The sequence below is a fragment of the Lagenorhynchus albirostris genome, chromosome 20 (assembly GCF_949774975.1).
Source record: "Lagenorhynchus albirostris chromosome 20, mLagAlb1.1, whole genome shotgun sequence".
Lineage (NCBI taxonomy): Eukaryota > Metazoa > Chordata > Mammalia > Artiodactyla > Delphinidae > Lagenorhynchus > Lagenorhynchus albirostris.
The window spans coordinates 11,775,458-11,797,482 of NC_083114.1; the positions used below are offsets into that span (position 1 = coordinate 11,775,458).

The 22,025-nt window shown below is 56.5% G+C and overlaps 1 protein-coding gene across 7 annotated transcripts in view; it reads left to right on the forward strand.

The window, feature by feature from the left end:
- ATP2A3 (ATPase sarcoplasmic/endoplasmic reticulum Ca2+ transporting 3) overlaps positions 1-22,025 on the forward strand; it is a 48,527-nt gene that overhangs the window by 1,035 nt on the left and 25,467 nt on the right. For 4 of the 7 annotated variants that reach the window (XM_060133676.1, XM_060133673.1, XM_060133677.1 and 1 more), the window contains exons 2-8: positions 991-1,157; positions 4,550-4,672; positions 18,965-19,047; positions 20,488-20,592; positions 20,775-20,913; positions 21,178-21,258; positions 21,349-21,434. In XM_060133676.1, the coding sequence (XP_059989659.1) occupies positions 20,551-20,592; positions 20,775-20,913; positions 21,178-21,258; positions 21,349-21,434 (348 nt within the window). In that variant the 5' untranslated portion in view covers positions 991-1,157; positions 4,550-4,672; positions 18,965-19,047; positions 20,488-20,550. Of the gene's footprint in view, positions 1-990; positions 1,158-4,549; positions 4,673-8,984; positions 9,345-18,650; positions 18,669-18,949; positions 19,048-20,487; positions 20,593-20,774; positions 20,914-21,177; positions 21,259-21,348; positions 21,435-22,025 lie in introns of those variants that run through there. The other 3 variants (XM_060133680.1, XM_060133679.1, XM_060133674.1) reach the window with 3 other exon arrangements.

A 22,025-nucleotide genomic window follows, 5' to 3' on the forward strand; every position in this document is an offset into this window, starting at 1 on the left:
GAAAGGCAAGTGGAGTGACCCACACCATTTATCTTTTACATAACTCATCTCCCACTTGCTTTGAATAAAGACTTTTAAAATCATCTTTCAGAACAAGAAGTCTGGATGTGGGCGATCTCAGGCTGTTCTGCAGCTCAGCAATGCCTCCCCACATAGCCATCCTCAGGGTAGGTTTCTCATCCTTAAGCTGGATGCCTCATGGCCACAAAATGGCTGCTGCAGCTCCAGGCATCAAAACTCTTCATAGGGAGGAAGCAGGGAAAGCAAAGCCTTCATCCTCTGTATTTTATTCAGGAAGCCCTCAGCAGGCTTCCCCTTATACCTCACTGGCTATAAGTGGGTCACATGGCCATCCTCAGCAGCCAGGAAACTGAGAAAAACAGTATCTGGCAAAGAGGATTTTGGCCTGCGATTGGCTTAAATCACTCATGATTCATGCACTGGGCTGGGGCAAAGTCTTTGCTACCTGGAGTAAAGTCAGGGCTCTGTTAGCAAAAAGGGGGCACCTATGTTGGGTACCCAACTATCAATGCCATATATTTTCTCAGTTAAACTCACAGCAGTCCACTGAGGTGTGTCTTGTTATCACTCCCATTTTACAAATGATGAAACTGAGACTCATTTAGTAACTTGTCCAAGATCACATGCCTGGTAACTAGTAGCAGTTTAATCCCAGGTCTGTCTCCTGAGAGCATAGTCTTAACTACTACACACGCTTAAGTACCTGCTACTTGGGTATGTACCAGACAGGCTGTGACCCTCTTGAGGGAAGGGACCACATCTTTCTCTTCTTGGTATTTCGGCAATGTCTGAAAATTGACAGAAGCCCAGCTGAGTTGATTTAAACACAAAATCATTTGGTTTTGATACTTGCTGCTTTGTAATATGTTTTATAACCAAGAGTGCAAGCTTGCCAACACTACCTTTAGAAAAATACACCTATCTCTTTTTTTGTATTGTTTTCCACTTGCCCATGCTGGGTTCCTGAAGTCCTGGGAAGAATTCCAACGTAAATATCACCAGTGATGGAAATCTGAGGGAAGGAGAGGAGGATGAAAGACTAATTGAGGCCCAGAAGAGTGTCAGTTCCTCATTAACTGCGGAGCCATGGAAAATTCTTTGTTCCTGCCTGTTGGCGTCTTGCCTCCAGGATCTGGGTGGGTATTGCCCTTGGCCAGCCTCCTGGTCAGGTCACAGACAGTTTGACCAGAGGGGGAGTGTCCTGGGGAAGACAGGGCAGAACCGGGCTGGGTCCTTGGAAGTGGACACAAGTAAAAGATGAGTTCTGAAGATCTACGGCCCAGTAGGCCCATGCTGGCCACTGTAGATACACCAGCTCACTTAGCACTCAGAATGACCTGTGGGTTTAGGTCTACTATGTTGCCCATTTTACAGATGAGAAAACTGGGGCTCAGAGAGGTGAAGTCACTTGTCCCAGGTCACGCAGCAGAGCTGAGATTAAAAACTAAAGCCTATGGTCTTCTCAGGTGGGGTTCTTTCCCCAGTCAAGGGTGACTGCCATCTCAGGGACCTGGAGTGGATGCTGATGGCATGTTGGGGACCCTGGCTCCTCCTCAGAGCTTTCACCAGGCTGTATAACTTAGTGGTCATGAGCAGGGGCTTTGAGTCAGAGCCAGGTTAGGAAACTAGCCCTGCATTGCCTAGGGACCCAGCACAAGCAGAATAGCACAGTGGTTAAAAGCCTGGGCTCTGAGGCCAGATGGCCCGGGTTCAAAGCTTTGCTCTCCTATGTATCAACTGTGTGGCTCTTACCTCATTGGGCAGCTCTATAAAGCAGGAGTGTAAGAACCTGCTCTAAAGTGTAAGGGGTGTAAGGGGTATAAGTGTAAGGGGTGTAAGAACCTGCTGGTAAAGATTAAATAATGCACTCAGCACAGTGCCTGGCTGTTGTTACTTTATACCCGCAGAGCAGATAGTGCTGTGAGGTGTCCAAGGCAGATCCCATGCCCAGGTCCCATCCTTCCCTCCACCCCAGCAGCTGGTTGTGAATGACCCACCCAGGAGGGCCTGGGCTGATTTGAATACACAAATTCAATACACAAATTTTGTGTATTGAATTTGTATTGAATTTGTGAATACACAAATTCACACACCCAGGGGGTGTGTGACTCCAGGGAATGAAAGGCAAATGGAACCCAGTTTGCAAATCTGGGCATTTTCATGGAGCCCGGTTACTGGAGGCCAGGGCCTGGGCTGGGTTGGCCATAAGTCATGGCCTCAGGGAGGGAGCTCAGAGAAGTAGAGGACATGCCAAGGTCACCCAGAGAGTGGGCAATGGGGCAGGGAGACCTGCCGGTGCGTCTGCCCAGAGGCTGGCCATGGCCCAGGCGTCAGGTGTCTTGGGCACCATGCCCGGTCTGCCACGCTGGGGATCTGGGTGCCTTTGCCAACTTCCCTAACCTCTCTGGGCTCCTGGGCCCCACCTGGGGACCTGGAAGGGACCCAGAGGACTGGAGCTGACCTGGCAAGAGGCAGTGCCTAGGCTCTGGGCCACAATGACAGGATATCCCCAGGGAGCTGGGCTGGCCGCCACACAGGGAACACCGGGGCGGAGACCTGGCACCGCTGGTGAGAGACCCAAAAGAGCACTGAGGAGGGAAAGTCAGGACAGCTGGGCCCTGAGAGGGTAAAGAACAGGCCAGGAGTGACATGGAGCCTGTGACTATAGGCAGCAAGGGGACCACAAATAGAGACCTGAGTTTTTCCCTCTGCCCCTAGCCTTTGAGCCAAGGACAGACCTGGGTCTCCTGCCACTTTGTCCTGATTTTGCTCCTGGGTAGACCCTGTAAGCAAGTTCCTACCATGGATCCTGTGAACTCCAGACACTGTTCTGTCCCACCCCCACTGCACAGAGACCCTGGGTCCAGAGGGGAGGGGGCTTTCTCAGACTCCCATGGGCAGGGTTGTGCCCAGAAGGAGCCAACCTCGCTTGAGGACTTGACCAGCCCCACTAATCCAGCCCCAGGCCCGTGGGTACCCGCTGGGTAAGGCTGAACCAGCAGCCCCTGCTCTCTGCGCACAGGAGGCAGGGATGGTTCTCCAGGCTGAGGGTCTAACCAAGAAAAGCCTTGCCCTCAGGTACCCCCAGGCCAAAGGCCTTTCTCTATACCAGGGAGCAAGTCCCAGGTCTCACATTCCTTTTCAAGTTGTGCCTCAGTCTTACAAGCCTGGTCAGGTGTAACCATTTACAAGGCAAATAGGGGTTTTGTGTTTTAACTTCTTACAACCCACTACCAGCTGATCCTATAAGCAGACTGGTCAGGCATGGCCTGGAACCTGGAATGAAACCTCCTCCCTGCCAAGCAGGGCTTCTCACCTCACTGGCCAAGGTGCTGATAGGCACAGCCCAAGACTAGCCCAGGCACTATGTGCTTGTGCCAGACACTGTGGCAGAAAAAGTAACAGAGCTAGGAGGTAACCTAACCCTCTGTGTGACCTCCAGCAAATTCCAGCCTCTCTCTGGGCCTTAAACCCCTGTCCATACAATGGGAGTGCTAACTCTGATATACCCATGGTGAGACTGTCACAGCTCCTGGATGTGATTATACTTACTCAGTCTTTCACTTTCCAGTATTTGTATCCCATTTCCTTTTCTTCTCTTATTGCATTGGCTAAGAACGTGTTCATTTAACCAGTATCTTTGAGAGTCTAGTAAGTGCCAGACCAGATGCCAGGCGCTGAGAGGCAATGATGAGTGTTATAGACACATTTTCAGTCTCAGGAGATCCCCAGCCTAGAGGGCAACTTTATAATGACCTTCATGCACTGGGCCACCCTGTAGAGACCTTGTGATGATTCAGATGCAGCTCCTGTCCTGGACGGATGCACAGCCTGGATGCTGCTGCTGAAAATTCAGGCAAATAGGGCGGAGCACAGAAAAGCCGGGCCACGCAGGAGGCACACGGTCACTGGCTCTTGAGGGGTCAAAGAGGACTTCTCGGAGAAGGTAGCATTTGAGCCTGGCTTTAAAGAGTAAGGAGGGTTTAGACAGGTAAAGATGAGAAGAACTAGTTTCCTACTACAGGTAATAGCATGGGCAGAGGCAGGCAAGGAGAAGACAGGTCAAAGTGACTAAAGTCCAAGGGGCTGAGGAGTTGATGTTAATTGGGGAGACCATGGGGAGCAGGAGAGTAGCAGCATGGCTGCTTAGGAAGAGGGCTCTAGTAGCAGCACCAGGAGAAGGCAGGTCTGCAAGAAGCAGGCGCACCCTCACATGACATGCTCCCCCCCGCCTGAGGTCCAGGAGGGTGTCTCTGTCCACCATTGGGAGGGAGAGGACAACTTCCTCTCCTCAGCCTGGCCAGCGAGATAAGGGGACAACGACAGGAAGTTGCCTCAAGGAGCTAAAGAGTGAGTAGCCTGACCCAAGGCCCCGGCCCCCATGCTGTGCAGGGCGGTCCCACAGAGGTGGATGCAGGGAAAGGAGGCCAGCCTCCTCTAGCCAAAATGCAATGGTCCGGGTGTCCAGGACCAAAGGCCCCTGGGTGCCTGTTCTGTCCCACTTGCTGACAAAGCCCCACCTCCCCAGGTCCCTGAAGGCCAGGTGTGCCCCCTTCCCAGGAAGAGGCTCTGGAGTTTTCCTGCCTTAACTCAGTCATTCAGACACCCTCCCTGACACCTCCTGAGAACTGAGGTGAGTCTGCCTTCAAGGGTGACTACAGACGGGGGTGCAGGGCAGACAGTGAACACCAGGGTGCGGGGAGCTTGATGGGGTCATACGGACGATGGGAGTCTTATTGGCCTCAGGGATGAGCCATGGCTTCTGGGCCTTAAGGTCTAATAGGAACGAGCCCCAGAGGATGGCAGAGGGAACAGAGTGAGCAAAGATCCAGAGACAAAGAAACTTCTTACTGTGTACAGGGAGCTAGATGTGGCCCCGGTGGGACAACATGGGCAGCTGCAAGTGATGAGGATGAGTGTGGGCCAGGGAAGCTGGATATCCCTGAGGGGCAGGGCTGAGGGGAGGTCAGAGTGTGGGGGTCCCCACCTAGGGCATGGGGAGAGGCGGGAGAGTGGCTCCAGGTTAGTAGGGGCCCTAGGCCCAAGAAGACTGGGGTTGGGGTGCATCTAGAACTTGCCCAGGGGTCCCCAAGACTGAAATAAAAGAACTTGCGGTTAGGGGGGTGGCCGACAGGAGGGTCTCCCACTCTGTACGGCTGGGGGCCAGTCTTCCCTGCCCCCACTTCACAGGGTCTGTCCAAGTGGGCAGGGTGGGGCTAAGACAGTGGACTTGAAAGGGAGGGAGGAAGGGAGGGAGGGAGAGAGGGAATCAGGGAGGGGGGAAGCTGGGACAACAGCAGGGTGGGAGCCCAGTCCTCCTGCCTCCAATCCTCCCAAACTCTGGCCCAGCGCCTGTCCCCTGAACTATCGCTCAAGACCCTCCCCCAGGTTCAGGTTGGAGCCCCCATTGGCCAGGCTGTCCTAAGCTCACTCCCTGGCCTCAGAGGAGACCTCCCCAGCCTGGCCCAGCAGAGGTATCCCAGCAGCTGAACACCAAGGAAAGCCATCAGCAGAGGAGGAACAGGACACTTGGCCTGGGAGTTCCAGCTGAAGCTCTGCCTTGGCCTCCCTGGCTCCATGTCCCTGTTTGAGTCCCATCCTCTCCCTGGACCTCAGTTTCCCCTTGTGTGCAATGGGGAGATAGGCCTTGATCTATGGGGCCTCATTCAAAGTCGGTCAGAAGCGTGCAGGAAGAGCATGAATACACAGTGTTGGGGTAGCCAAGGAACTGAGTTTCTTGGGGAGACATTTTAGGGGGAGGAGCTGGGAGAGCACTTGAGGCCAGGGGAACAGCCTGGACAAAGGGCTGAAGCTAGAACGTGCAAGGCCCGTTTGGAGAATTTTGAGCAGACCGGTTTGCTTGGATATGAGTAGGAGCCGACTGGTAAAGAAAGGGCTGTGACTGCTGGGTTGAAGGGTCTGGACTTTATCCTGCCGGTAATGGAGAGCTAAGGAAGGGTCTTGAGCAGAGGGATGAAGTAATGAAATCACCAGCTCAGGCAGGCAATCTTGATATACAGAGGTAAGTCTGGAGGCAGGGAGGCCAGGGAGGAGGCTGTTGGAGAGCTTGAGAGAGAAGGTGGGGCCTGAGCGGGGGCAGTGACGATAGGCGATAAGGTAGGGCAGGGAGAGGGGAGCTGCAAGAGGAACCCTCTTCCGCCTCCACGTGGACTCCTCCAGGCCCCTCCCACTCCACTTGGCCCCACACACCCTCCCACCTCAACCCGCTCCTCCCCCACCTCAGGGCTGAACCCCTCACCCACCAGAAACACGGGAGTCAGCTGTCACTCCTCACTTGCTCTCACCCCTGAACCTAATCCGCAACCAGCTCCCTCTGCCTTGGTCTACACCTCCTCATTTGTTACCACTGTGGGGTCCTTTCAGCGTCTCCTCTCCCCTTGGATGCCGTCCCCCACCAGCTTCCAGGGGGAAACTATTCTAGAAAGCAAATGTGACCTCACATCTTCATTGCTTAAAAGGCCAGGCCATTAAATGTTCGATCAGGGCTCTCAGCGTCCTAGCCCTGCCTCTCCGGCCTACCCTCCTGATCCCGTGCTCATGCTCCTTCTGGTGCAGCCATGTTGAGGGGCTGAGGCACCGTCTCTGGCACACGGCTGAGGTTTCCCACCTTCAACTTAGGTTGTTTTTTCTGCCTGTGACACCCTCTTCTTCATGTGTCCAAATCCTTCTGGCAAATACCTACCTTTCCCCCATGCTCCGCTCTGCCCCCCCAGGTGAGGTTGGCAGGCACACCTCCTGCCAAAGAGGTGGTAAGTTCTGCCATCATCTGTCCTGTGGGGGATTTAGAAAGAGCTGGTACTGGGTGCCAGGCCTAGAGCTCTCAGTACCTGGCAGCTGGGAGGTGGGGATGATAGACCAGCCCTTTGGACAGCGGCGTACCTGTGACCATGTCCCCCTGGCTACCAGCTGTATGTCTAGGTGCAGATAGAGGGCAATATGGGGGGGGGGCACACAGCAACTGGGCAAGTAGTTGGAGTGTGAAATGACTGTGGAAGCTTGGAGTGATGCCCAGAAGCTGTCATGGGGGCAGCCAAGCAGGTGGGCATGCTGACAGGTGTGTGAACCTGCCAGGTGGGGGCCATAGTTGCTGGCAGCTGCTGGCCCTGCTTGTGGTGGTTTGGAAGCAGGGTGGGGTGCGGTGGGTGGGCTGGAGAGAGGGAAGATAGGCCAGGCTGCCAGAGCAAGCAGGCAGGCCTTCTGGCTCTGCCTTCGAGCAAATGCCAACTGACAGCTGAGGGTGGGGTGGAGTGGAGAGGCTTAGTGTTAAGGTCCCTGGGGCTGACAAACGGGAGTCAGGAGTCGTACCCGAGGATGTGTAAGTGGGGGATGGGGAGGGATTTCCAGTTGCTTTGTGACTAGGGCTTCATGTCTCTGGGAGAGAGGTCTCTAGTGGAAAGCTGTAGGGTTCTGTCCCCGCCTAGCCCTAGCTAACATTCTTCCTGGCAACTTAGAGATGCAGGTAGGGCTGTCTTTGTGCCCTACAGTGGTGGGGGAAGAAAGGGAGAGGGTGGAAACACAGGGAATATTGGACTTGAGATCTAAAATGTCGGGCTGCATGAAGCCACAGACAGAAAACCAGCATTCCCCTACCTCAACGGCAGTAGGCTGAGCCCCAGCTGATGCCCCTGGAGTCAGTCTGGGTGACCTGTCAAAAGCAGCAAAGCACTGGACCGTTCCGCCAGCTAGTCCTCACTCAATCTCTCTATATTCAAGGAGTAATGGCAAAGGGGAGAGAGAGGAGCAGGACCATGGCCCCATCCTGGGAGGAAGAGATCAGGAACTGGGGGGACACTGGGTAGGGGTCAGCGGGGGGGGGGGGCCAGGCTGGAAGCTGGGGCTTGTGTGTGTGCAGTTGCAGTCTCCCGGAAGGCTTTCTGTTTGCAGAGGCACTATAGGGTTTGGGGTTTGAACAGCCAGCTGAGTGGGCTCAGTCCTGGAATCTCTGACCTTGTGCCACCAAGGTGGATCCCAGAGGTCTGGGCAGCAGAGGCCACCAGTAGAGGTATGATGGTGGGTGGGGTGAGACTGGCTGGGTCTCTCAAGCTGGAGGGGCGCAAGCAGATTGCTCTTTTTTGCTCTTCCCTTTGGCGCGGTGAGTGGTTTCTGCCTTCCCACAGTTTGCTTCCCTGACCTGCAGCCCTCCTCCTGGTACCCCTGGACAGACTGGATCTCAGGGAGCACCGGAGTAGGGGTTCCTCTTCCCTCCCCTGCCCTGCACCAGGGTCACTCTCCCTGGGGGCCTGGTCAGAGGCCTCCCCCCCACACCCTCAGACTTCTCCAGGGAACCCTCATCCCACCTGGCAGTTACATTTCCTGCTGGGGTGAAGGTGTGAGTCTAAGGTAGCAAGACTGGTTTACTTTCTTATATACTGGGTCATTGTTAGAGGTTCTGATTGTGTGAGGAATAACCGCTCATCTTGACTTTAGGAAAACAATAAAGCAAGCATAAACATCAGAAGAAGAAAACATCAAGTAATCTCCAGAGGAGTCATGCTTATTCACAGGCTTTTGGGTTCCCTCTAGACCCAGGGTCATACTTTGCAGAATTCGAGTAGGGGGTAGGAAGCCCCTCTATGGACATCCCCGTTTTGCAACCTCCCAGGACCCAAGAGGGCTCAAAAGAAGGCATCTCAGAGACACGTGCTCAGCAGCCCTCCCAGTTCTCTGACCTGCCTCCCCCTTCCAGCTCTGTGGACAGTGGTCGAGGCCCTTCCGGACCACGCTCCCTCGGCTCCCCCAAGCTCAGCGCGTTCCGCGTGGGCGGCCTCAGTTCCCGCTTCTGCAGAATGGGCGGGCAGCTAAGCCTCCGCGCCTCGGGGTCCTGCGGGGGCGGGGCGGAGGGCTCCGAGGGCGGCCGGAAGGGGTGTGAGTGCGGGGGCGGGCCCCAGGCCGCCCCGCCCCTGGGAGGGAGCCCTGGGCGCAGCATTCTGGCGCGGGCCACGGCCGCAGCCGCCACTGCCGTCGGGGAAGGTCCCAGCGCGGTCCTGGCCTCGCGCGGCGCCCGTCGGGGCCCGAGCCCCCCGCGCCCCGCGCAGTAGCCCTGCAGAGAGGCGGCCCCGACTGTGCCGACGGCGCAGACTGCCGTGGGGGCGGCATGGAGGAGGCGGAGGCGCACCTGCTCCCGGCCGCCGACGTGCTGCGCCGCTTCTCGGTGACTGCCGAGGGCGGCCTGAGCCCGGAGCAGGTGACCGGCGCGCGGGAGCGCTACGGCCCTAACGGTGAGAGCGCAGGCCACGCGGGGGCAGCCGGGGCCGCGTGCGCCGCGGTCTCCGTATCGCCCCCGGCACCGCGGCTGCGGAGAGGTACACTCCCCTCCCAGCCATCGGCCCCCGCGGGCGGGCGGGCGGGCAGGAAGCGAGGGCTCAGGAAACCTCTGCAGATGCCCTTGGGGCTCCCGGCGGGGCTGCGCGGTACCTTCGCAGGGGAAGTGGGGGTGCGGGTTCCGGGTTCGGAGACCAGACGCCTGGCTCCCCCGCCCCGCTCTCCTCCCTCCGGGCCCAGGGACCCGTGCGGCCCTTCCGGGCTTCCCACCTCCACCCGCGTCCCAGTCCACTCCTGCAGGCCCTCGCCCACCCCCGTCGGCGCTCAGCGCTGCATCCCCGCGCCGCCGCAGTCCGCCGGAGTCGTGCAGGTGCACATACCGGGGTCGGCCGGCGAGGGACCAGCCGGGGACTCTGAGGCTCAGCCTCCTAGCTGACCCCGAGGGTCTCCCCCGAGGGCTCAGTAAAACGCCCAGAAGGTGCAGCTTGTCAGCTGGCAGGCTTGGTGACCCCACCCCCAGGTCTTCCTCTTTCTGCAACCCCAGGCGGATGTGGCTGGCGGAGTCGGTGGGGGCTTTGAACTGCTGAAGCGGGAGACCCACCTCCTTGGGGGTGGCAGGTTCAAGGCCTCACTCAGGAGTTGCCTGGGGAGGCCTTTCCTTCCTGGGTGACCTGGAGCCACGCCCGCCCATCTCTGGGCAAGGAGGGAGCCTTCATGCTGTTGCTGTTTGGGAGGGAAAGGTATCGTTCTTCCTCATGTTCAAAGGAGTGTGGGATTCTCCACCTGCCAAAAAGCACGGCAAGTGCCAGCTGTCCAGATATGACCCAGAGATGGTAGAAGGTGTAGAGGCCCCTGCCCGGGTCGCTTGCAGGCAGGACTTGCCACCCCTTTGGTCCACCCCAGGGCACGGGGCAGAGTGTTAGGGGTCCAGAGAGAAGTGTCGCCTCCATCCCCAGAGTGCAGCCTGGACCCACGCCCTTTCAGAACTTGGGGCCTCGCCCTTTCAGGGTTCCCCGCCAGCCAGAAGGAAGGTTCTCTGGCCTGTGTGTCTCACTGCTCAGGGCTGCCTTGAAAATTACGAAGAGCTGTCAGAAAGGGAGCTTTGGGTTTTATATTGGTTTATGACAACCACCTCTTATATAAATATTATCTTTCTGGAGCAGAAATCCTTTTTCGAAAAAATTAGTTGCTATATTTAGTTGAGCTGTGGGCGGAACTAGGGAGATAAATATTATTTAATATCCCCTACTAGTGACTTGGCAGGGAGGGTGTCCTCGCTGCAGGAGCGCAGGGCATCAGGGCTGGTCCCCCAGCCCATGGGTGGGGCTGGGGGTCGGGGCAGCAGGTCTGAGGTTCCATCGCCTCCTCTGTGCTGCTGTGGCCTCCAGCTTAGGAGTCCTGATTCCCAAGGGAAGCTGGAGATCCAGCCCTTGGTTCTGCCTCCAGAATCACACAGATGTTGCCCTGCGTTACTCTAGCCAACACCCTTCTCCTTTCTGGCCCCCATGTCTTCATGAGGAGGGGAAGCTGGCTGGGAAGGAGGGAGCCTCTAGTTCCCCCCATGTTGTTTTGTCTAGGTGAGAGGATTTGGGGGTGCCCTGGCGGCTGAGCATCTGTGTGGGGTGATGAATAAGGATGTTGGTGCAGTGTGTAGGTACAGAGAGGTGGATGTGCATTTTGGGGAGGGTGGTAGGAAAAGTTAGGGGGCTATTCCTGGGCTCCTCTGGTTCCTCTGTGCTTTGATGGTAGTAAAAATGAAAGCTCATGTTCGCTGACTAACTATTGATACTACGTGCCAGGCATTGGTCTTATAGCACTTTTCATCTCTTGTCTCATTCCTTCCTCAAAACAACTCTATGAAAACAACTGTTGTCATCCCCATTTTACAGAGGAGGTAACTGAGGCACCAGGAGGTTAGACAGCTTACCCAAGGTCACACAGTAAGTGGTAGAGCTGGTACTGGGTGCCTGCCCCTCTCTGGGCCTCAGTTCCCCTGTCTGTTCAACGGGGTCATCGGTTCTGCAGACTCTGGGACCCTGGTGTTGGGGCCTTGTGCTAGGAGCTGGGGTCAGCTAGACAGGAGCTAGTACAGCCTTGCCCCCGGCCCCCGCGGGGACCCCAAGGGTTTTTTCCTCGGGAAGCATTCCAGAGCTCTGGAAGTCATCAGGTGAGGAGAAGGGAGCCGGCTTCCCCTTCCTGGCTCATGCTCCTGCAGCAGAGCCCCGGCCTGAGGAGGAGGTGTGGGTGTCCCGCGGTCTCTACCCACGCAGCCTCTGGGGTGAGGCTGACAGGGTTTTGAGCCCTAGCTCTGCCCTTTCATAGCTGTGCAATCCTGGATAAACTGCTTTGCCTCTCGGTGCCTCTATTTGCTCATCATAAGTGAGGCTACGATAGGACCCATGCCAGACATTTGTGAGTGTTTGCGTACACCAAGCCATCCCTTCTTGTGGCAGAAGGAGCTGGGCCTGGCTCTGGGCCAGAAATAGGGTGGAGGGGGCGGGACCTGCAGGTGGAGGGAACACCCCAGGGACTAGTGTCCTCCCCCACCCCAGGAGTCTATGCACCTGCAAGGTCGTTAGGCTGGAAACCACAAGGAAGTCATTTGCTTAAGTCTTGAAGTTCACAATTTCTGCCAGCACAGGAAGAGGGGAAGCAGGGGCCGGGGATCCTCCCTCCCTGCTCCTCAGAGCTGGGGGAGGGGCCTCAGTCAGTGAGTGTACTGGGAGTCGCACCTCCCTCCCCCGCATCTGTCCCAACCCCAGCAAGTAGCCATGTCCTCTGAGGCCCCAACAGGGCAGAAAGTGGGAGGCTCCTGGCCTCTTGTGAGCCGCCTTTCTCTGCAGACCCCAGCAGTGCCCAGGACTCAGCTTTCTCGGAGGGGCCTTTCTACATCCCTTCAACTTATTTTTTTGAATAAAAATGTGCACACAGTACCACATTCAAAATGTACAAAAGGTATATAGTAAATTCTGCCCAGCCCCGTCCCCAATCACCCATTCCCAGCCACCCCAGTGTCTCCTTCCCAGGATACTCTGTGCACACACACTTCTGGGTCTGTGATCGATGATCTTTACGTGAAAGGAAGTGGATTTTGAGGGCTGTTTTGCCCCTGATTTCCACATGACCGAGTCACTCTTGCAGGTGGTTCCACGTGGAGCATCCTTGGGCTTCCTAGTGGCCACTCAGAGTTTCATCATGTGGCCGTTCCAGCACTTCTTCACCCGAGCTTTTGATGGGCTCTGGGGTTGTTCAAAGCCTCTGTTATCACACACACGTTATAAGGCACATCCTTGTCCCCATGTCATTTCACACACTGTGACTATCTCCAAAGGATAAATTCCTAGAGGGGGAATTGCTGGGTCAAAGGGTGTGTGTATTTTAAATTTTGACCGCTGTTGCTAAATTGTTCTCCATAAAGTTGCACCAGTTGACCTGCCCATTTCCCTACCACCTCACCAGCACAGTGTGTTATTGGACGCCAATCTCATAGAAGAGTGGCCTCTCATAGTCTTACCTTGCATTTCTCTGTTTGCCAGTCATGTTGGGCATTTTTTCATATATGCAGGAGCCATCTGATCTCCTCATGTCCGTGGATGGGCTGCCTATCACCCCTGCTGGACGTGAGCCTAGGCAGGAGGCAGGACTGGGTTGGGGGGTGTCCCCCCAAATGGGCGGGGCAACACCTAAGCCACCCCCACCCCAGAGCCCACTGATGTGGGAGTCAGGCGAGGTCCCAGGAAGTCTCTGCGGGGGAGGGGCAGTGTCTCTGTTTAGGGGAGCTGGGGGAGGGGCTGTGACAGGGGCTGGAGCCTGCCTTCCTGGGCCTCAGCCTGCCCATCTGTACAGTGGGTACCAGAGCTCCAGGGGTGCCAGGTGGGAGGGATAGTCTGGATTTAGATTCCTGCCGGTGGGGTCTCTGCTGTGACCTTATCTCCTGCCCTCAGCCCAGGTACCCGCTTCCTTGGCCCCAGTGTTGTCAGTAGGGCAGAGACAGGCCCCTGAGATCCCCCAAGGGCCTTGCAGATGTGAACTGACTCGGATCTGAGGCGGGTATTTCAGGCTTCACCCCCATTCTCACACCCTTGTTGGGCAGCCTTAGTACCCCCTCTCAGGAACAGCACCAGCCCCGCCCCTGCAGAACCCCAAGCCCTTGCACCAGGAGCTCCCTGAGGCGGGGCTGGGTCTGCCCACAGCTCCGAGGACGCCCAGCAAACACTTCGCCTCTGGGCCTGGTCAGCCAGTAAGGCTGCACCAGGGCAGAGGTTATCCACTCCAGGTGGGGCCTGGAGACCGTGGCAGGCCAGGTGGGCGGGGTGGCGTCTGCCAACCAAGGTCTCTCCCTGACTTTGTGAGTGAGGATTTAATTGCTCTGTAAATTTGCCTTTGAGGAAGACCTTGGTGAGCACTCGCCTCTCCCAACTGGAACCAACACTTAGAAGCTGAAATACCAGTTTCCATTGTTGTGAGAAGGAAGGAGTCAAGGGGGGATTAGGGGAGCAGGTGGTGTGTGGAGCCTGGGGGCAGCCCTGGCCCCGCAGCCCCCTTCTCCTGGGCTCTGGGCTGTGAGCCCAGGGTCCAGGGCTGAACCATGGGGCAACCGAATAAACAATTCAGTGAGGCTCTGTGTGGACCCAGGGATGACTCAGCCCCTGCCTGCCCTGGGGGTGCTCCGGGGCGGGAAGCAGAAGGCAACATTGATGACCCTTGAGAGCAAAGCTTTTCTGGGAAGCCTTCCTGGAGATTCAGATGAGGAAATGGGGAGGTACCCTGCACAGAAAAAATGGCGAAACAAAATCTTGGAGGGGGGAAAGCTTTAGCAAAACCAGGGGACGTGGTAGCAATCCTGAGGCATCTCACTTGGCTGACAGAGGGAGGGACGGATGTCTAAGCTATGAGAGTGATTCTGGAAGGGTGGGTTGGGGCAAATCCAGGAAGACCTTGAAGGCCCTGTTAAGGTTGGTCTTTATCCTGTAGGTCCAGGAGAGTCACTGAAGGTCTGTGAGCGGGGCAGGGTCATTCATTCATTCACAGAGTTTTATTGAGCACCTACTGTGTGTCAGGCGCTGTCCCAGGTGCTAGGGACACTGGAGCTTCCATCCTCTTAACTGTTGTTATGGCTGATGTTTACTGAGCATTCACCATATGCTATGCATTAGTCTAAGTTCTTCATACATATTACATCATTTCATCTTCACAGCAACCTTATGAGGTAGTTACTATTATTATCCCCATTTTCCAGATGCAGAAACTGAAGCACAGCCAGGGTTAAAGTGACTTGCCTGTGGCCGCAGAACTACCAAGACATAGGATTTGAACCCCAGCCCTCTGGACCAGGCTGTCTGCTCTAAGCTGCAGAGTTTCTCTGATCACATCCCAGGCCCTTCCAGGCCAGCTCCACATCGGGCATCTGTGGACATGGGCTGGTTCAGTCTGGCAACAGTGACCCAGAGCAGGGTTCGGCCAGGAGAAGCCACCATGTGAGAGGTCCGGACAAGAATAGTGGGGGCTCATATGCCCCCAGCCTGGCCCAGCTGGGGTCTGGGAGGGGCAGCACCTCCTGTTACTGACTTGGCCCGTGCAGCCTGGCAGATGGCACCAAGAGGTGGGCAGGGCCAGGGCATTCTCCTCACTTAACAAATGGGGCATCTGGTGCTGCTGAGGGCCCAATGCCATCATTTCAAGGGGAACTGGCTCAGCCCCACCAAATGCAACCTGGAGGTGGCAAGGGGGAACCAGCATCTTCCAGGGAGGTGCTCTCCTAGCCCCTGCATCCCCCACCGTGGCCCTGGAACTAATTCATGTGAGGGGAGAACTGGGTTGTTCAGAGTCTTGGCAGGATTGCAGTTTGAAGCAGATCAGGCCTGAGCAGATACGGTCTAGTAACCCCCAAAACACCACCTGTTTTGTGAGGAAGAGCCTTTGGGCCGGGATGATTGGGCTGATGGCTCTAGGGTCACAGTAGAAGGATGAACCGATTGATGGGATGAGGGCATCCAGCCCAACAATCAGGACATGGGATATTACGTTCTTTCAGGTGACCTTGGCTGTGGGGAGACAGGGGGACCACTGAGGTGGGAAGGCAGGACAGCCTAGGCATGAGTGCAGGAGGTCCAGAGTAGGGATTTGAGCTCAAGACGCTTCCCTGCCACTTCCCAGCTGTGTGACCATGAACTAGTCGCTCAACCTCTCTGTACTTCTACTCTGTAAAATGGGAATGATAATTGTATCCTCCTTCCCAGGTTATTTGAGAATCACAAGAGAGTAATGCACATGAGGAAGTGATTATTCTGTCTGTGGAGCACCTTCTCACGTGCTGGGCACACAATGCCCTCCCGTTTATCTCCGGAGATGAAGTAGGTAAAGCACCTGGCACACTGCTCGGTATATAGTAGGTGCTCAATAAATGTGACTTATTAATATTAATGATACTAATGCTGATCCTCACAGCAGCCCTTCTGGGTGGGGGTGGGTACTCCGTCTTCCAAATGAGGCTCAGGGCCCCACGGGGAGCCAGCTACTCAGACATGACTGGAAGCATGTGCATTACATGAGCAGGGATGGCCCTCATTCAGGGATGGGCAGGGCATCTGTGGTGACCTCATGGCTGGCTGAGCCTCCCCCAGGGGCAGCGGATGGGGGTGAAAGGGGAGCCTTGCGGTAGAGGCTAGGTCTGGGGAGAAGGGGGCATCGGTCAGGATCGGCTAGGTTATGTTGCAGTAACAACCCTCAGATCTCAGTGGCTTGAAACAATCCAGGTCATTTCTTGCTCACACTGTATATATGTACCTCAGTGCAGCCCATCTGGGGGCTCGGTGTCTCCCGACTCTGTGACTCAGGTTCACAAAGCAGATACCGTTGCACAGGTGCTGGTTGCTGTAGCAGAGGGTCAAAGAAGTCCAGACTGTGCTGTCCAATAGGGCAGCCACTAACCTTGTGTGGCTGATTGAGTTTAAATGAATAAAAATTAAGTATAATTTAAAATGTAGGGAATTCCCTGGTGGTCCAGTGGTTAGAACTCCGTGCTTCTGCTGCTGGGGGCCTGGGTTCAATCCCTGGTCAGAGAACTAAGATCCTGCAAACCTCAAGGTGTGGCAAAAATAAATAAAATGTGGCTACTTAGTCACACTAGCTACATTCCCAGTGCTCAGTTGCTACATGTGGCTGGTGGCTACCATATCAGACAGTGTGGCTATAGGACTCTTCCATCATCACAGAAATTTTCCATCGGACGGCGCCCTTCTCCAGCAGTTCAACATTCCAGCCCAAATATACATCCTTCTTTTTGCCACTCACACAGGAAGCTGGGACGTGTAGTCCTACTGTGTGCCCACAAGGTGGGGAGAATGAGAAGTATTTGGGGAACAGCATGATGACCACCACCAAGAGTGGACCCTGGATCGAGCTGTGGGTCAGCAGAAGGGGAGATCCAGGTGGAAGGGGAGAGAAAGGAGAACTGGTGAGACCTGCAGGCAGAGGGCAGCTTGCAGGGGAACTAGAGCTGGTATGTGTGTCCAATAACATGATTCCCAACCCCGGGCCTCACTCTTACCCAGAAAAAAAGCCCTGAGGAATATGGTGGTCAAGGGGCTACATGCCAAATAGAGGGAGGGGTCAGGGAGACAGCAGGAGGGATTCAGGTGAGACTTAACGGATACACTCTCCCTTAGGTCAGGAACCCTGAAGACACCTGCAGAGGTGAGGGGTTGAGGAATCTCCTGGGTCGAGCATGGCAGAAGCAGACTGATGTGTGCCATGAGGCTGGGGCATGGCTGAGATGACCTCTAAAGGGCGCTGCTCCATTGGAGAATCGGCCCAGAAACCAGGCCTGGCCCTCCCCCGCCTTTCCTGTTCGCCTCAGCTAAATAGATCAGAAGGAAAAAGTCTGTTTGATTTTAATCTCAACGCAGGACACTGGAGATTACATTTTCCACGGAAAATGTCAGCCATTGCCTAAAATAGGACTTTGGAGAAAATGCTAGAAAGTGTATTTTTAGGTTACATGTTTTCCTCCTGGATTCCTGCAGCCCAGTGGGCTGCTTATTACTCCCCATGGTTCAGCTGCCAGGTGCAGACCCCAGACCTTTGAAGCAGATGGTCAGGGGAGAGGTGCCCATGGGAAGAAATCCTGGCAGGTGCCCGAGCCGAAAGCAGGTGGACACAGGCAAGGACCCATGTCAGGGAGGAGGAGAGAGGGAGAGCCAGCCTGGGGTGGGGCTCGGATTCTGCATGCTAACAAGCTCCCAAGCGACCCGGGGTGGGGCTGGGGGTGTAGACAAGAGGAGGCAAGACTCAGTTAGGCTTGATCTGGGAGGGGCCTCAGACAGCTGTGGGCAGGTCCCGAGCTTGGCAGGAGGAGGGAGAAGCCCGTCCAGGGCCCCTTTCCACAGACCCACAGATACCCTTGCTGGCTGTGTGACCTTGTTCAAGCCACGAATCCACGCTGGACCTCACTCTTGCACCTGCGAAACGGGGTCGGAATTCCCACCTGCCTCCCCTTTAGGCTGTTGGGAAGATTCCAAGACTTCAGGTACTGGGGCAGCCAGCTCCACCTGTAACATAGGTGCTTCGGGAAACAGGAGATAAAAGTGGAGCCCGTAAAGTGACAGCAGGTCCTGGTGGTGTTTGGAAACATGGTTCTTCAAAATGTTCTGTGGTCTGGCCTGGGCATGCTGGCTGGGTCCTCACTGAGCTTGCCTGGAGTGGAGGGCCTGGGAGGGGACAAGCTGAGACTCAGCCTCTAGGAACTGAACTGCGGTGGGTTTCTCAGTGTCCGGGATGCTGGCTGCTGGGGTCGTGCTCAGGGGGAGCCTGGGATGGGGTGAGGCTCAGAGGGACAGCAGTGCTGTGGGCCTTGTCCCTGTGGTCCTGGAGAAGCAGGTGTGTCAGAGGTGGCCTGAGCCGATGTTCTCAATTTGAGGGAAGGGCTACCCTGCCATGGGTGGGGGACATTGAACGGGACCAGGTGGGCATCTGAGAAAGAGCAGAGTGCAGGGAGCTGTGAGAACTATCAACTCCCTATGTGACCTCAGGGGTCCCGTCTCTTCTCCAGGCCTCAGTTACCCCTCTGTGCAATGGGGGAGTGTCTATGAGGCCGCTCCTGGCTCCCATCTTGTCCCAGGGTGAGCCAGGCCACACCAGACCTTCCTCAACCAGAGTGAGGTGAGGGTTGGGGGTGGAAGCATCTGGGCTCAAACCATCCATTCTGTGATCTCAGAGAACTGGGGTGATGTGTCCTGCCCATCGTGGAGGTCCCGGTGGGCACATGGGCAGGGGCTGCTCAGACTCCACTCTATAACCCAGTCATTTCTTGTCTCCCCATGGCTCCTGTGGCTGCCTGGATCCTGCAGAGCTCCCGACTGAGGAAGGTGAGCCTTGGGCCAGGGCGGCCTATGAGGCCACCAGACACCATCGTGGGCCGTTCACTGTCAGGCCATGTCCTCCCCCCACCCCCGGCTGGGTGGGGCCTTGCTGAGCAACACCCCACCCCCACCCCACCCCACCCCACTGCATTGCCCATCTGTGCTTCTCAGGGCCTCTGGGCTCTCCCTTTTCAAATGGTAGGGAGGGAGTGGGCCAGGTGGTCCTGAGGCCGCCCCAGCTCTGCATGGAAGCAGGTCAGTCGGTCAGGGGCTCAGGCCTCATGCGGCACTCCTGTCCCCAGGGAAGTCCCTGTGGGAGCTGGTGCTGGAGCAGTTTGAGGACCTCCTGGTGCGCATCCTGCTGCTGGCGGCCCTGGTCTCCTTCGTAAGTAGGGCCCCCATTTCATGGCATCGGGCAACCCGGGAGGGAGACCAGGTCAGGGCAGTGCTCAGAGGCCCAGGCTCTGGGCCACAGGGCTGTCCTCTCAGCTGTGGGCATCCCTGGGCCCCTGCCTGCCCCCTGCCCTTGCCCACACCCTCGCAGCCCCGCGCACTGGACTCGCGGCTCCCACCTGTCCCCTGGCTGGCAGAGTGAGCTCACAGAGGCACAGGTCTGACCCCGCCCCTCCTTGCCTTAGCGCAGGGTTTCTCAGCATCGGCCCTGCTGACCTCTTGGACCAGATGATTCTTGGTGGTGGGAGCTGTCCTGTGCACTGTAGAATTTTTAGCAGCATCCCTGGCCCCTGCCCACCAGATGCCAGTAGCACTCCCCACTTGTAACAATCAAGCCTACAGATGTTGCCAAATGTCCCTGGGGGGCGAAATCCCCCCCGGCTGTGAGCCCATTTTGTGACTTGCAGAGCTCCTCAGACAGGCTTCGGGCCTTAACCTCCTGCAGCCTCCTCGTGGATGCTGCTCCTTGCGGCTGTCCCCCATCCGCCCTGCCCAGGCTCCTTCTGCACCTGCAGGGCCACGGGGCCAGAGTGGAGCGGTGGGGAAGGGGAACACCAGTGGCTGAGCAGCAGAGACCCAACGGTCATGCAGGGAATGGAGCCCCGGGGGTGCATGTGACTCCTGCCCCAGGCCCCTCCAGCCAGGAGGGGCCCAGCCAGCTGTGTCTGACCCCCCTGGCCACTCACTGTTCCTTGGAAACGGAGGACTCTTAAAAAAGTCTGTCCAGGCATGTGCCCAAAACAGCTGAGCCAAAAGGGTTCTGGTACCCTCTCCACGGAACAGATGGACACACTGAGGCCTGGAGAGGATGACAAGTGCCCACCTGGGCCAAGAGGTGGGAACGGACTTGAACCAGGTCTCGTGCCTCCAGGCCTGGGCTCTGGCTGGAATCATGGTCCTCTGGTCTGTGAACCATGAACTTGAGCCTGCAGCAGGATCACCTGGGCTGCTTAAAACACAGACTGCTGGGCCCCACCCCAGAGTTTCTGACTTGGGAGGTCTGGGATGGACACCAAGGATTTGCATTTCTAACAAGTTCCCAGGTGATGCTGCCGCCACTCCTGGTCTGGGCACACCACACCTGCTCCGAGAACCACCGCCAGGCAGGTGGCGATGCCTCCTACTGACCATCACACAACGGCCCCACGTCCCTGAAAGTGGGTGGGGTGGGACGTGGGCTCTGGTGGTCACTACCTGCAGGGGCTGGACTTCGTAAGCCAAGGCCTTCTGAGAGCAGACCTCTCTAGGTCTGGTGCTCCTCAGGGGTATTTCCCCCAAAACGGGAGCAGACAGAGACCCTGCATACAAAGGAAATGGCAAGCAGACCCTGGCCCACGGCTTAGCCTAAACTCACCAGCTTTGATCCCGGCAGGTCCTGGCCTGGTTCGAGGAAGGTGAGGAGACCACAACTGCCTTCGTGGAGCCCCTGGTCATCATGCTGATCCTTGTGGCCAATGCGATCGTGGGCGTGTGGCAGGTGGGAGGCTCGGTGGTGGGACTGGGCCCTGGGGTCTCCCAGCTGCTAGGTGTGACCTCCATTTGGTCCGGAAATCCTGCAGGTCCTTCTGCTTCCAGATCCATCCCAAGCCCTAAGGGTGTCACTCCAAGGGGGTGGCCTGCTGGGGCCAGCAGAGACAGACAGCCTTCCTGCCTCTGCAGGAACGCAATGCTGAGAGTGCCATTGAGGCCCTGAAGGAGTATGAGCCTGAGATGGGCAAGGTGATCCGCTCGGACCGCAAGGGCGTGCAGCGGATCCGCGCCCGGGACATCGTCCCCGGAGACATCGTGGAAGTGGCAGGTGCGTTGGGGGCCTCCTCCTTTCATTATGTGACGCAGATGAGCCCATCCTTCTCTTTCTGACTGTATATGCAGAGGGGGTAGCTATTGGAGTCTTCTAAAGCTCTTTGGCCAAAACCGCATCGGACAGATAAGGGGACTGTAGGCCAGGGGACAGATCAGGCCTCTGCCTCCCAGCCCCAGCCTTGGTTTCTGGGAGCCCTCCTGGCTTTCCCAGGAGGTGGCATCCAAAGCCACCCTCAGCCAAGCTGTTCTCCCTCCACAGTGGGAGACAAAGTGCCCGCCGACCTCCGTCTCATCGAGATCAAGTCCACCGCGCTGAGAGTGGACCAGTCCATCCTGACTGGTGAGGCCTGGAGGCCGGAGCCAGGGGCGGCTAGGCCAGGGGACAGAGGCGCCTTCACGTGGGGCTTCTCATTTCTGATTCCGCATCCAGGTGAATCTGTGTCTGTGACCAAGCACACGGATGCCATCCCAGACCCCAGAGCTGTGAACCAGGACAAGAAGAACATGCTGTTTTCTGTAAGTGCTTGGGATGCCTGGGGCCTTTGCCTGGACGGTGATGGTAAAGATAATAACATTTAGATTAATCAGCTGAAACCCTGTGGGAAAGAACCTCATCTGTTATTAAGAATATGTACAAACTTATAGTAATAATAATAGCTGTGTTTACCTAAGGCTGTGTGCTTGGCCCTGTTCTAAGCCCTTTACCTGCATTAATTTATTTAATCCTCACAGCGCCTTTGAAATAAGTACTCTTGTCTGCATTTTCCAGCAAGGAAGCAGGCACAGAGAGGTTAAGTAAGTTGCCCAAAGTCACACAGCCAGCGAGTGACAGAGCTGGGATGTGGACTCAGACTCCTGATTCCAGAGCTTTTCCTCCTACCTGCTAGGCTTATCCTGCCTTAAACTGGAGAGAGGCAGAGCCTCTCTTGCCTCAACAGAATCCTCTAGAGGGAGACGCATTGCCAAAATGGTGAAGGATATCAAGAACAGTCCATTTCTCAGATAGGAAAACTGATCCCCAAGGCAAGATTCCAAGCCGCCCAGCTCTTCTCAGGGAGAGTGATGGGTTCTTCTCTGGTGGGAGGGATCAGCCCCTGTGGCCTTAGA